Below are 12,118 nucleotides of genomic sequence, written 5' to 3' on the forward strand. Positions count from 1 at the left end.
TTCTCTTCTCTCCTCTCCTCTCCTCTCCTCTCCTCTCCTCTCCTCTCCTCCTATCCCTATATATGCTATAAGTGTGTGGTGGTAAAATTATTAATATTTAAGATTTGAGAGGTCTGGCTCAAAAGTATATCCTAATTAAAAGAACATTCCTTTCAACTAAAAGCTAACAGTCTCTGACTGTTTCCAAATCCCCATTTCTGAGCTAAGATAATACTGTGTGGGCGACTCCTATAGGCTCCACCAAGAGCCATGTCTCCATATTGTCACGTTATTTACTGTTTGATTCCTTCTTAGGATTGTGGCAATTAGCAAGCTCCCTCACAGGGATGGATACGGGGCTTTGCTAACATTGAATTTACTGTTTTCCTCACCTCTTTCTATTTTTCTGAAACAGTATATAGGCTGGGGCTCTGCGATCACTTGGCAGAGAACAAAGGAGCAGAGGGGGACATGCTGTCTGAATGTCCTCTCGTTATGATCATAGTTAATAAAGCTTCTGTCTGACCTGTCCTAAATTGAACTTGGGTTATTATACGCTTGGAGTCCCCAGATTCTCCAACAAGGGACAGTCTGAGCCCTCTCCACTGATGCCACCAGCTCTGTCACAGTATTTCGCCATCAGGACAGCTGCGGGGAATGTGAGGGACTTCACTCATGGTGTGGTCAGAAGATCTCCCATGACTGTATCCCAGTTGCTCAAGAGCAGCCACCTCTCTGGTTGGGTTCTCCTGGTTCCTCACCCAGCAGAGGGGACAGGAAGGGTCCCAACTGCAACCTGAGCCCCCCAGAGCATCCCTGCTAAGTGCACTCAGCCTGTGAACCCAGCAGCACCACCTCATCTCTGCCAAGCCAACTCTCCAACCCATAAAACAACCAATTCCAGGTCGCATCCAGCTGGAAAGGGGTCAGTTTTGTAAACTTTAACTTGCCATGGCACTGTTGAGGTGGAAAGCAACCAAGCAACAGTCACGGTTCTTGGCACCCGGGTGGATTTACATTGTACTGGGCATTTTTTTTAACAGAAGTCTGTAAAAGAAGTACTTGCCAAGCGTCAAAATATTTCTCAATGATATTAAGGGCCTTTAGCAGCTGTGATTTAACTGTGAAGCAACCTGATGCAGGCAAAGGACCACACAGCAGGAAATTTGTGCCGCAAATGCACCATTTTATGGCTGTTAAGCTGTTGGCCTCTCTACATTGTAAAGCTGTTAAACAAACACAGCCCTTGGCTCACACCGTGTGGCGGTGAGGCACGGTATTTTGGCAGGAGTGGGCTGACAGCAACAGGGGCTTCAAAGGAGCCGGGAAGAAATAGAAATAAGGAGAGAAGGGAAATTCAGGTGGAGGAGGAGATGCGTGTTGGCCATCACAGCCCCATGGTGGGAGAAGAAGGTCTTGGAAACGTGGCAGCGGAGGATGGAGGTTCACGTGGAGTTGCATCCTCCTCTGGTTGGCACGGGCTGCGATTGCCATGCACATCCTTACTGCTGTCGCAGCTGGTGGTCAGTAGACCCTTAAATCACCCTTTGCAGGAAGGTGATATTCTAGGGAAGCCTAAGCATGGAAGATTTGGATGATGTTGATAGCTTTGAATGGGGGAATAGGTGTCCCAGGGGGATGAGCCATATGCTGCAGGCTGCGTATCCTTTGCCACGTATCGCTATATGTTGAAGCTCCATTAGTGCCACGAGATGCTCCAAGCACAGCCCTAGCCTGGCAAACACAAGTTGAGTGCTTTTCCTAACGGAGACATAGCAAATCCACGGGGAAGAACTAAAATACACTTGCTGAGCTCAGTGCTCAAAAATTCAAAGAAAGGGGGAAAATCTGCACAAAAATAAGAAGGTACCTAGCTGTTTCTTTATTTCCTTCCATTCTCTCCTAATAGTCAATGCTTATTCCTCTGGCTCAGAAGCTGATCTTAGGAGGCAGAAATGGCTGGTCCTGCTGCAGGGACGTGCAGTGGGAGATGCATCCAGCTGTGCTGCCTGCAGCCACCTGTCTAGGACAGGCAAGTCCAGCAGCTGCTGCCGTGACCTGTTTTTCTGGGTCAGAAGCTGTTTTAGAATAATATTGGTGACTCTTTATCGTCATGAGGGCACCAGGCAGAGGTGGACAGGGTGGTCATCCCAGGTTGGTGGGGCTATTGCTCTGTCCAAGGGTCCCACCGTCCAGTGATACTCCAGCTCCTGAAACTTCCCAAGAAATTTTGTCCTGACAAGAGCAGTTCTTCTGCAACCAGCTTGTGTTAGGACTTACCCAATACCACCAGACTGTGTGTGTTATACTGTTTTCTCTGCCAAATATTGACTGCATGGGGCTTCCCATTGCTACCAGACAGACCAAAGAGAACTAGAGAAGTTGTGGCTCTCACATTGGCGATAAAAAGGGAAGCCGTGGTAGCATCGTTGGCCTTGCTTGCAGCATTTCCTCCTGTTTTTTCCATGAAAGCTCTAAATTCTGGAGTCTAGTTTCTGTACTTTGGGGGTTTTTTAATGCAACTTCTCAGCTGTGAAGGGATGCTGCAAGGCTTGACTCTGAATGGTTGGAAAGCAACCAGCCAAGTAACAAGAACTGGTGTTGGATGTTTCTTCATTCAGGTGGTGGTTCATGTGGTTGCACAACTTGATCTTCTTTCAGACCCCCTCATTGATGTGTGCCCATGTCTTTGTCCTGCCAAGTGGCTGCAAAGAAATGGCTCGGTGTTAACAGAAAGAAGCTCTGCTGCATTTGGAAGATTGCATTGAAGTTGCTTTCCTGGCACCAGGAACCAGCTTGAGAGTCAGTGCAAAACTAATTTGGTTACAAATCTCAAAGACACCAACAAAAGCTATTTTTAAGCCTTTGAGAAGTACGGTGCAAATCGGACCATTCAAAGAAAATATTACAGGGGTTTCTTATCCTTATCTCAGCCACCAAATTCTCCAAAATTGTGGGATCCAGTGGGGTGGCTGAGATCTAGCACATGCCCAATCACCAACACGCGAAGCTGTAGTCACCTCCCAGGGAGCATCACAGAGGTCCCAGCACAACGCTCGCCTTGCTGCCTCTCTTGGGTTACTAAAGATGTTCGTGGCTGTTGGTTTTTCCCTCTTAGGGACGTCATGTGCTTCCTCATGACCCAACCTCTCACAATCACATGAACCCAAAAACTGATGATTTTTTAAAACAAATAATTAAGGCAAAGCTCATAAAACAAGCAAACGTCCGGGGCCGGGGCAGGATGGTGGGATTTGCATCCCCTCCCTTGGCATCCCTTGGTGCAAACCGAGGTCTGCATCAGGTAATGCAAGAGCGCTGGCAATACCCCACATCACCCCGCTCATCTGCATGGGCCATATCCAGCCCGCATTGTTCGTGCCCCTCTTAAACCTTCACTGCCTTCAAAGGGAGCCTGAACAAACTCAGATGTTTTAAGGCCTACTCTTAGACGCAGTCCTTCCTTTCCATACGCCATGGGAGCTGAGCCCTCTGCAAGGCAGCACAGCTCTGCGATGGGGAGCAGCTCAAGGTGGTCCCTCACCCCCTGCATCCCTCCCGCAAGCGCCAGGATGCTCGTGCAGAGTCCACCCCCCAAAAAAAAACCTCCAGCCCATGGGATGGGAGTTACACCTGCACGATTCTCTGTGTAATATAAGGCATAGCATTTAGCATATTAGTGTTGTGGCTATTCCCCCTCCTGTGGGCTCCCAACTGCATTTGGCGTGGGGAGGGCAGAGGGGCTGCAGCTCTCAGTGCCAGGGCCGATGGCTGACATTTATTTTGCCAGTTTGATTCAAACACCGTAACCCCCTGAGTCCATTCCCTGGGTGGTTTGGCCGGGGGCCGCTGTCAGCAGTGCTCGGAAGAATCGATGATAACCTTTTCCTTTGCTAAGGAGTTTCCTATGTACCGGGGAGAACAAGATGCTGAAAAACAAATGAAGCTTGGATTCTCCATGGGTCTCCCTGGCATTATTCCTGATATTTAAAATAACAAACCAGTTCCCTGTTGGTTTTATTAGCCTTTCTATCCTGGCATTTAAACAGAGATGGGATTGGCGTGGTCAATATCTGCAGACGCGCGCTGTCATGCTCTTGGGGGTTTCTCTGAAGGGCAGGATACCCAAGGCACTGTGTCCAAAGCACCTGAGCTCCTCCGAGCTGCTGGAAGGCATTTCGGCACTGCAATTGCTGGTAATGCCTCCCCACAGATTATCTCACATCAAGGAACGAAGGGTATTTGGGTCCTGGGAGTGTGGCTGGGCTGTAGGGTAGGAGCAAGGATGCTCTAAGCCTCAAGACTAGCGCTTCTTGGGGCCATCTTAAGCTAGAATGATATTTCGGTATTTAATTCTGCTGGATAACCAGTGGGATTCGAGTATTGAACTGATGAACTGAGCTGAGTCAGTGCACCTCTTGCAGGGATGTCCTGAGCAGCATCCAAGAGCATCCCGGAGTGGAGGGGTGTCGTGTCCATCTGTGTCACCCTGTGCCTGGGCAGTGGTTTCTTGGCCCTCACAACTTGAGCGATGGTGTTCATGCTTCCTCTCTTCTTGGTTTCAGGCATGGAAGAAACGCTGGTTCATCCTGCGCAGCGGTCGGATGAGTGGCGACCCCGACGTCCTGGAGTACTACAAAAATGACCACTCCAAGAAACCTTTGCGTGTGATCAACCTCAATTTCTGCGAGCAAGTGGACGCGGGCCTGACCTTCAACAAGAAGGAGCTGCAAGACAGCTATATCTTTGACATCAAGACCAGCGACAGGACCTTCTACCTGGTGGCCGAGACCGAGGACGACATGAACAAGTGGGTTCGCAGCATCTGCCAGATCTGTGGCTTCAACCAGTCTGAGGAGAACACAGGTACCGTCAGAGCCATGTCCGTGGCCAAGAATCATCTCCTGTCCTGTCCTCCCAACGGGGCCCATTTCCTCTTTCAGATCAGACCTGTGGGAGGGGGGTGCAGCCCACCACAAGGCTGGGAGGGCTGGAGTGGAAAACGGATGGACATGTGGGGAACCTCCATGAGGCTTTCCTACCTTTGACATCTGAAGCAGAGCAGGCTTCGCCCCTGTGAGCCACCTAATTCATTTCTCTCCCATAACTGTAGACCTTTGAGTCTCTTGTAAGAAGTTGGTGGGGTTTGGGGACTTTTTTAGCTGCAGCCTTTGTTCTCATCCATCACTGAAGTTCATTTGAGAGTCGTGGGAACCAGCAGTAAAAATCCCCCTCATTCAGAGGTTTCAATCCCTTGGCGGGGTGGGGGAGAAGCTTTACTGGGACCATGTCCCTCTCCACTGTGGTTGTCTCCACTGCTGACAAGCTCTCGTGTGAAGGACAGACACGTCCTCCCCACTTGCATCTCTGTCTCCTTCTGGGACCCTCTGGGAAAGCTCTGGGAGGGGAGAGGAAAACACCGGGTGGTTTTGTGCAGCCGCAGGACCTGTTCCACCTGTCATGCTCCACCGTCCAAACTCAGTTGCGCTTTGGCAAGCCTCTGCAGTGAGCACTGGTGAGCTGCCTCCGCTTCCCCGGCACCGTGAGGGCTCACATAAACCCCAAGTGAGATGGGATAGGGGGTGAGCATGGGGTGCAGTGCTGCAGTCACCTGCCGGTCCCATTGTACGTGGTGGCACCTCTGGGCATCTTTGCTTTATCTCATCCCTGGTCCAGTCTCATCCAGGGGACCCCAGTCCCGTGCTCTGTCTGCATGAAACTCCCCATAATACCGTCCAGCTTGAATCTGTTTTGGTCCCTCGTGGAGCAGCTGCCATCCGTGGGAGCTGAAACCCTGCCAAGAGCTTGTCAGGCAGGACAGCAAACAAAGCATCACAGCAGCGTGGATGCGATCTTCACCGACTGACGCACGAAACAGGACGTCACCTTGGCAATGGGTGTGCAAGTGGTAGAAGGGATCCTAGATAATGCCGCCAGCATGGTCGTGCAGGGAAAGGTCAGGCTAAATAAATTACATCCTGTTCTGATGTCAGCAGCACAGTCCTTGAGGTTCAGCAAAACCATTCAGGCCCCTTTTTAAGAGCTGTTTTGTTGCAGGATTTTCCATTTTGCGTGCTTTCAGCTGGGGGAACTGTTTTTCTTCCCATTTAGTAAATGAGCTTCCAGCCCAGCGGCAGCGGGATCGATACTGGACTTCAGTGAAATACAAATCTGGGCAGCAAAAGGAAAAACAATCTCCCACTTGCAAGTACATCTGTCCCAAAGGGCACATAGGGCTCCTCAGGCTACAGAGATCCGAGCGCTATTCCCTGCAGGATCACGGAGTGACATCAGCAAAAGAGAAACAAAAATCCCTATTTGTAACAAAATCTCAGCTCGTTAATGCTGAATGCTTTGGGAAAATTACCCACTTGAAACAGCACCCAGCTGCCAAAGCGTGATTTTCTGAGTCAGCCGAGAAAAAGCCTGCAACGGCAAATGCAGCAGATGTGTCCAGATGCTGCAGAAAAGAGGAAGCATGAATTATTCAGGGCTGGTGCTTCGCTTTGGTGCTCACTGAAGCAACGACCCCACGCTCACCTTTCCTTCACTGTTCCTGCTAAGTAATGGTAAATAAATCATCAGTTTCCCAAAGTAGATAATGTTTGTTTGAAGGACCCACGGCGCGAGGCTGGGCAGAGAGGTTGCGGGATTTTTGCAGCGTGATGGGTATTGGGAGTCTTGTCCATCTTAGCGTACATAACCCCATCACCCATCCTTCCTGATGGGTCAGCTGGCAGGAGAAATAAAGCAGTTGTAGCAATATTTGTAACTGCTCTGCTCCATCTGCATCACCTCCTTATAGAATCATGGAATCATTTAGGTTGGAAAAGACCTTTAAGATCATCAAGTCCAACTGTTAACCTAACACTTCCAGGTCCACCACTCAACCATGTCCCTGCATGCCACATCTACATGTCTTTTAAATACCTCCAGGGACGGTGACTCAACCACTTCCCTGGGCAGCCTGTTACAATGCTTGACACTCCTTTCGGGGAAGAAATTTTTCCTAATATCCAATCTAAACCTCCCCTGGCGCAACTTGAGGCCATTTCCTCTCGTCCTATCACTTGTTACTTGGGAGAAGAGACCGACCCCCACCTCGCTACAGCCTCCTTTCAGGTGGTTGTAGAGAGCCATGAGGTCTCCCCTCAGCCTCCTTTTCTCCAGGCTAAACAACCCCAGCTCCCTCAGCCGCTCCTCATAAGACTTGTTCTCCAGACACCTCACCAGCCTCGTTGCCCTTCTCTGGACACACTCTAACACCTCAACATCCTTCTTGTAGTGAGGGGCCCAAAACTGAACACAGTATTTGAGGTGCGGCCTCACCAGTGCCGAGTACAGGGGCACGATCACTTCCCTACTCCTGCTGGCCACACCATTTCTGATACAGGCCAGGATGCCGTTGGCCTTCTTGGCCGCCTGGGCACACTGCCGGCTCATGTTCAGCCGGCTGTCGACCAGCACCCCCAGGTCCTTTTCCACCAGGCAGCTTTCCAGCCACTCTTCCCCAAGCCTGTAGCGCTGCATGGGGTTGTTGTGGCCGAAGTGCAGGACCCGGCACTTGGCCTTGTTGAATCTCATACAGTTGGCCTCGGCCCATCGATCCAGCCTGTCCAGGTCCCTCTGTAGAGTCTTCCTACGCTCAAGCAGATTAACACTCCCGCCCAACTTGGTGTTGATCCATGAAGCCATGGATTGATGGGTGGGAGAGGATGAAGAGTTCACATGAGAATAACCCAGTTCCTGGGTAGAAATAGAGGTTGGGACCTCTGACATTTCTTTCTTAGACTTCATCTCTTCATCTTTAAGCTTCTCTGTGCCTTGTTGTAGCCTCTGCCTTGGAGAATGAATGAGTCAGTAATTAGATGCACCAAAAAGGGGAGGAAAAAGTAACCGTCATGGGCAGGAATAGCTCCATGATAATTGTAGCAATTAATTAACTAAACCTCCCTCTCCCAGCAGACAGGCAGTGTGGTGGAACGAGATCAGAAACTGCCGGGGAAGCCACTGTGCACATTTTTCTGGTTATTCTCGTTTCTGGCTGCGTGACTGCTTTATGCTGATCTGAAAGCCTTGCTGGGTCCGGCCCCAAAGCCGGCTGTTCCCAACTGGGTTATATTCGCATCCCGGCCGGGGAAGCGCTCCATCACCAGCAAAGGCGTTTACTACAGCTGCCATCGCATGCTGAATTACCTCCTGCTTGAAGGGATACCCGGCATCAGCTGAGCCCCAGCCACCAGTCATGAGTTTGCTTTTAACCCACCGGTGGCGGAGGAAAAACTCCTTAGCTTTTGGGGCAGTTTGGGTAAAGCCTATTTCACCGGCTCCCCATGACAGTAGGGAAAAGAAGCGTTTTCAGTTTCTTTTTAGCATGGTTTAGTGAGCAAACGGGCAACCTGAAAGGGGCTGCACGTGGTGATGCAAACTGGCTGAAAACCCTCTGCACCAGCGCAGGACCATGCTTGGGTGCTGCCCGCACTCCCAAAAGGCAAAAAATTAAAAGCCCAATGGATTTGCACCCTTTGATGCTTCCTTCTGTTTGCAGCTCGACAGGAGAGTGTAAATTTTCTGTTGCTTGGTTTTCCCATTAGTCCTTCATGTCCTGTCTAGACTGGGGACTCTAAGGATTAAGAAATAGGCTGGAGTTTAGGGCGGTTTAACGTCGTGCTACGGTTAGCTGCTGGTTTAGCTGATTGCCGGCTGCGTTACACATCTGGTTCGTCGAAAGGAAGCTCGTTTCAGCCTCAGGCACCTAAATGTCGGTGAAGTGGCGGGTACCTCCAGCTGCCCCGGCGCCGCCGAGGAGCAGCTGCTCCACAAAGCCGCCGCGGTGGCTTCATTCCCTACCCTGACCTGAAAATAATTGCAGAGCAGCGCGATTACATCTGCTGGGAGAAGGGAAATTAAATTCACTCTAAGGTGTTTACCCAGACTGTGGTGAAGCTCTTTGTTTCTGTTAACACATATTTACTTTGAGAGCTAATTACTATTTTTGAATAAGTGGAGCCTTGCAGGATCCCGGCTCCTCCACGGGTCCAGGGAAGCTGACGGGGCTTGAGGAAAGTAGATTTGCTCCTGGCTCAGCGCTGCTTTTACACTGCAATTTGCACTGCTGCCGCCTCGGCCGGTTTGAATACGATGGGGGGAGACCTGCCAGGGACCCTGAGCCACGGGCTGTGGGAGAAACGCAGGCACGTGGATATTTAAAACCATCTGCATTTTCCCTGCCCTAGTGGGCAGGCAGCCAGGGCTCAGCTGTAAACTGGATTTTCTCACATGCTTTGTTTGTTGGAGTTAAAAAAAATACCAAATCCCACTAAACATATCTCGTGTGCCATTAACCCTTTCTGGAGTTAATGGCTGATGCTTTGGCCAAAACCCCACCGTGTCCCATTCCTGATACAACTCAGAGGCACAGCTATGGCAGCGTGTAATTTAATTTCTCATGAACCACCATGCGTGTGTGGTCCTCTTGCAATGTGTGTGTGTCCTTGCAGGGGTCCTGTGCACAGGTTAGTTATTCTGGAGAGGTTGATACCTTTATTAACTCCATCCCAATTTACTGTGTCAACCCCAGCACCTCCCTGCAGCTCCTCTTCTACCAGCTCAGTGGGGCATGGGCTCTTTCGGGGGCTTGGATTTGTGGGTGCTGAGCAAACACTCGGGGGCATTTAAGAGCTTATTCATGCACCGCATTAATGCCCCTGTGCTAGAGGTTTAACCCAGCCGTGGAAACAGGGAAGGCAATATTTGCAGGTGAGTAAATGTCCTTGCTCTGAGCTGAAGGTTCCCGTCGCTCAGACAGAGTGAGCAGGGCGTGGGAAAAGGATGGCGCTGGGCTCCTGCCCCGATGGCTTGTGTCTGGCAGCAGTAGCCTCTCCCACCCAGCCCGGGCATGTCGTCTGCTTTTTTTTTTCATCTGGGACTTTCTTTCTTTTACTTATTTCTCTGCCTTCTGCCAGGGGGTTGCTCCAGGGCGATCCCGGGCTCCGTCTCACTCCTTGCTCCATCTCCAAGGCTCGGCACTGGCGTTTTGCATCGCAGTTGGGATTGATCCCCAGCAATCCCGAGGCTTTTACTATCTCACTGAATGCAAGTCAGGGCTGAGCATTAATGTTAAATGGAGAGCTGAGCGTCTCTCCTTCCTCCTTCAACTCAGCCGTGCTCACTCCAGCAGAGTTTGCTGCCCCAGACACCAGTGACACCCAGTCACTGGTGCCCCAGACACCAGTGACTTTCCGCTCACATCAGTGAGGTCTCCTACATCCCATGTGCACGATCTCTGCTGGGGGTCTCTTTGGCTTGATGCTGCCCCAGACCCTGCACTGGTTACTCCCTTCCAGCCCATGAGAGCAAATTTATTGCTTTAGTACCCACTTGACTTGCTTTGGCTGGGGGTCCCATATGGGTCACTGGCATTGCTCCCCAGCCTGCTGCCTGCTCACACAGGCTGCCTGCAAGTCTGTGCTATGAGCCCGTATGGCTGCTCTTGCTCCCTCCTCGCTTCTCCCCCAAAAATGTGTTGGTCCCAGCATCAGTCCGGCAATGCTGCTCCCCCCGTCGGTTCCTTGCAGCCAGGTTTGCATGGGTGGTTGCTAAGCAAAGGGAGCTCGAGGTGGGCTGGAGAAAAAAAACACCACAAAGATACCTCTGAAGACTTGTTGGGAGGACAGGAGCTGCCTGGAAGCTCAGTGAAGAGGCTGCAGCTAGCAAGACTAGAGTAAAAAGATACGTTTGCATGCCATATACCACCCACCTACCCCAAACATCCCCGAATCTGTGGTGTTCACCATCCCTGCATGCAGGAGCAAGGCACCGGGGAGCCCAGGCAAGGTGACGGCCCTGGGGCAGCCCCCGCTTTCCCGCTGCTGCCGCCTCTCCCGTGGCCAGGCAGAACCAAAGCAGAGGGGAAATGCTAATGACTGCTACAAGGCCAGGTACTTCCTTGCTATTGTGCCTGGCGCACGCCTCCTTCCTTCCCTGCTCGCGCCCTGTATGAGTTGCATGCCCTGTGCCATGCTGGGGAGCATGCAGGGAGCTGAGGAATGGGGGCTGAGGAATGGGGGCTGAGAAATGGGGGTAAGGAGGGAGATGTGGGGGTGTCCTTGTGTCCCTGAAAGCCCCCGGGGCCCTGATGCGTTGTGTTTCGGTATCTGCAGGCAGCACTGCCACCTAAGGGCAGCCAAGCAGGCAGCCCCTTGCACAGCCTTGTGACCTCAAGGTGGGCCGGGACTTGACTCTTCAGCTTCAGTCGATGCAAGTCAATTGGTCTTGACTTCATCTTTAAGCTCTGGTATGGGTTGTGTTTGGATATCAACTCACTTGGAGGCCAATCTGTCCGCCAGCAGACAGTACGGCACTCTACGACAAGCGATCAGCAAGATTATGGTTGAGCTGAGCTTGACCCATGGGGTGGATGGTGCAGATCTGGTTGGGTTCTTTCATAGAATCATAGAATCATTAAGGTTGGAAGAGACCTCTAAGATCATCGAGTCCAACCGTCAACCCAACCCCACCATGCCCACTAAACCATGTCCCTCAGCGCCTCATCTACACGTCTTTTAAATACCTCCAGGGGTGGTGACTCAACCACTTCCCTGGGCAGCCTGTTCCCATGTTTAACCACTCTTTCAGTACAGAAATTTTTCCTCACGTCCACTCTAAACTTCCCCTGGTGCAAACCTCCATGTATCGCACCTTCCTATGTCTCGTTCACCTACCCAAAGACCTAATCAGGGATCAGGTTAGGAAAGCTAAAGCCCTGATAGAATTATCTGGCCAGGGACGTCAAGGGCAACAAGAAAAGATTCTATAGGTATGTCGGGGATAAAAGGAAGACTAGGGAAAATGTGGGCCCTCTCTGGAACGAAACAGCAGACCTGGTTACCCGGGATATGGAGAAAGTGGATGTACTCAATGACTTTTTTGCCTTGGTCTTCACCGGCAAGTGCCTGAGCCTCACCGCCCAAGCCGCAGAAGGCAAAGGCGGGGACTGGGAGAATGAAGAGCCACCCACTATGGGAAAACATCAGGTTTGAGACCATCTAAGGCACCTGAAGGTGCACAAGTCCATGGGACCCAATGAGATCCATCCACGGGTCCTGAAGGAACTGGCAGATGAAGTTGCTAAGCCACT

At 51.2% G+C, this 12,118-nt stretch overlaps 1 protein-coding gene across 1 annotated transcript in view; it reads left to right on the plus strand.

Moving 5' to 3' along the window:
• Positions 1-4,583: 4,583 nt before the first annotated feature.
• The window catches only part of GAB2 (GRB2-associated binding protein 2), a 38,882-nt gene continuing 31,347 nt past the window's right edge, over positions 4,584-12,118 (plus strand). The window contains exon 1 of the mRNA XM_009323473.1: positions 4,584-4,845. Coding sequence (XP_009321748.1) covers positions 4,584-4,845 — 262 coding nt within the window. The remainder of the gene's footprint in view (positions 4,846-12,118) is intronic.

This window comes from Pygoscelis adeliae, unplaced genomic scaffold (assembly GCF_000699105.1).
Source record: "Pygoscelis adeliae isolate BGI_AS28 unplaced genomic scaffold, ASM69910v1 Scaffold84, whole genome shotgun sequence".
In the NCBI taxonomy this organism is placed as follows: Eukaryota; Metazoa; Chordata; class Aves; order Sphenisciformes; family Spheniscidae; genus Pygoscelis; species Pygoscelis adeliae.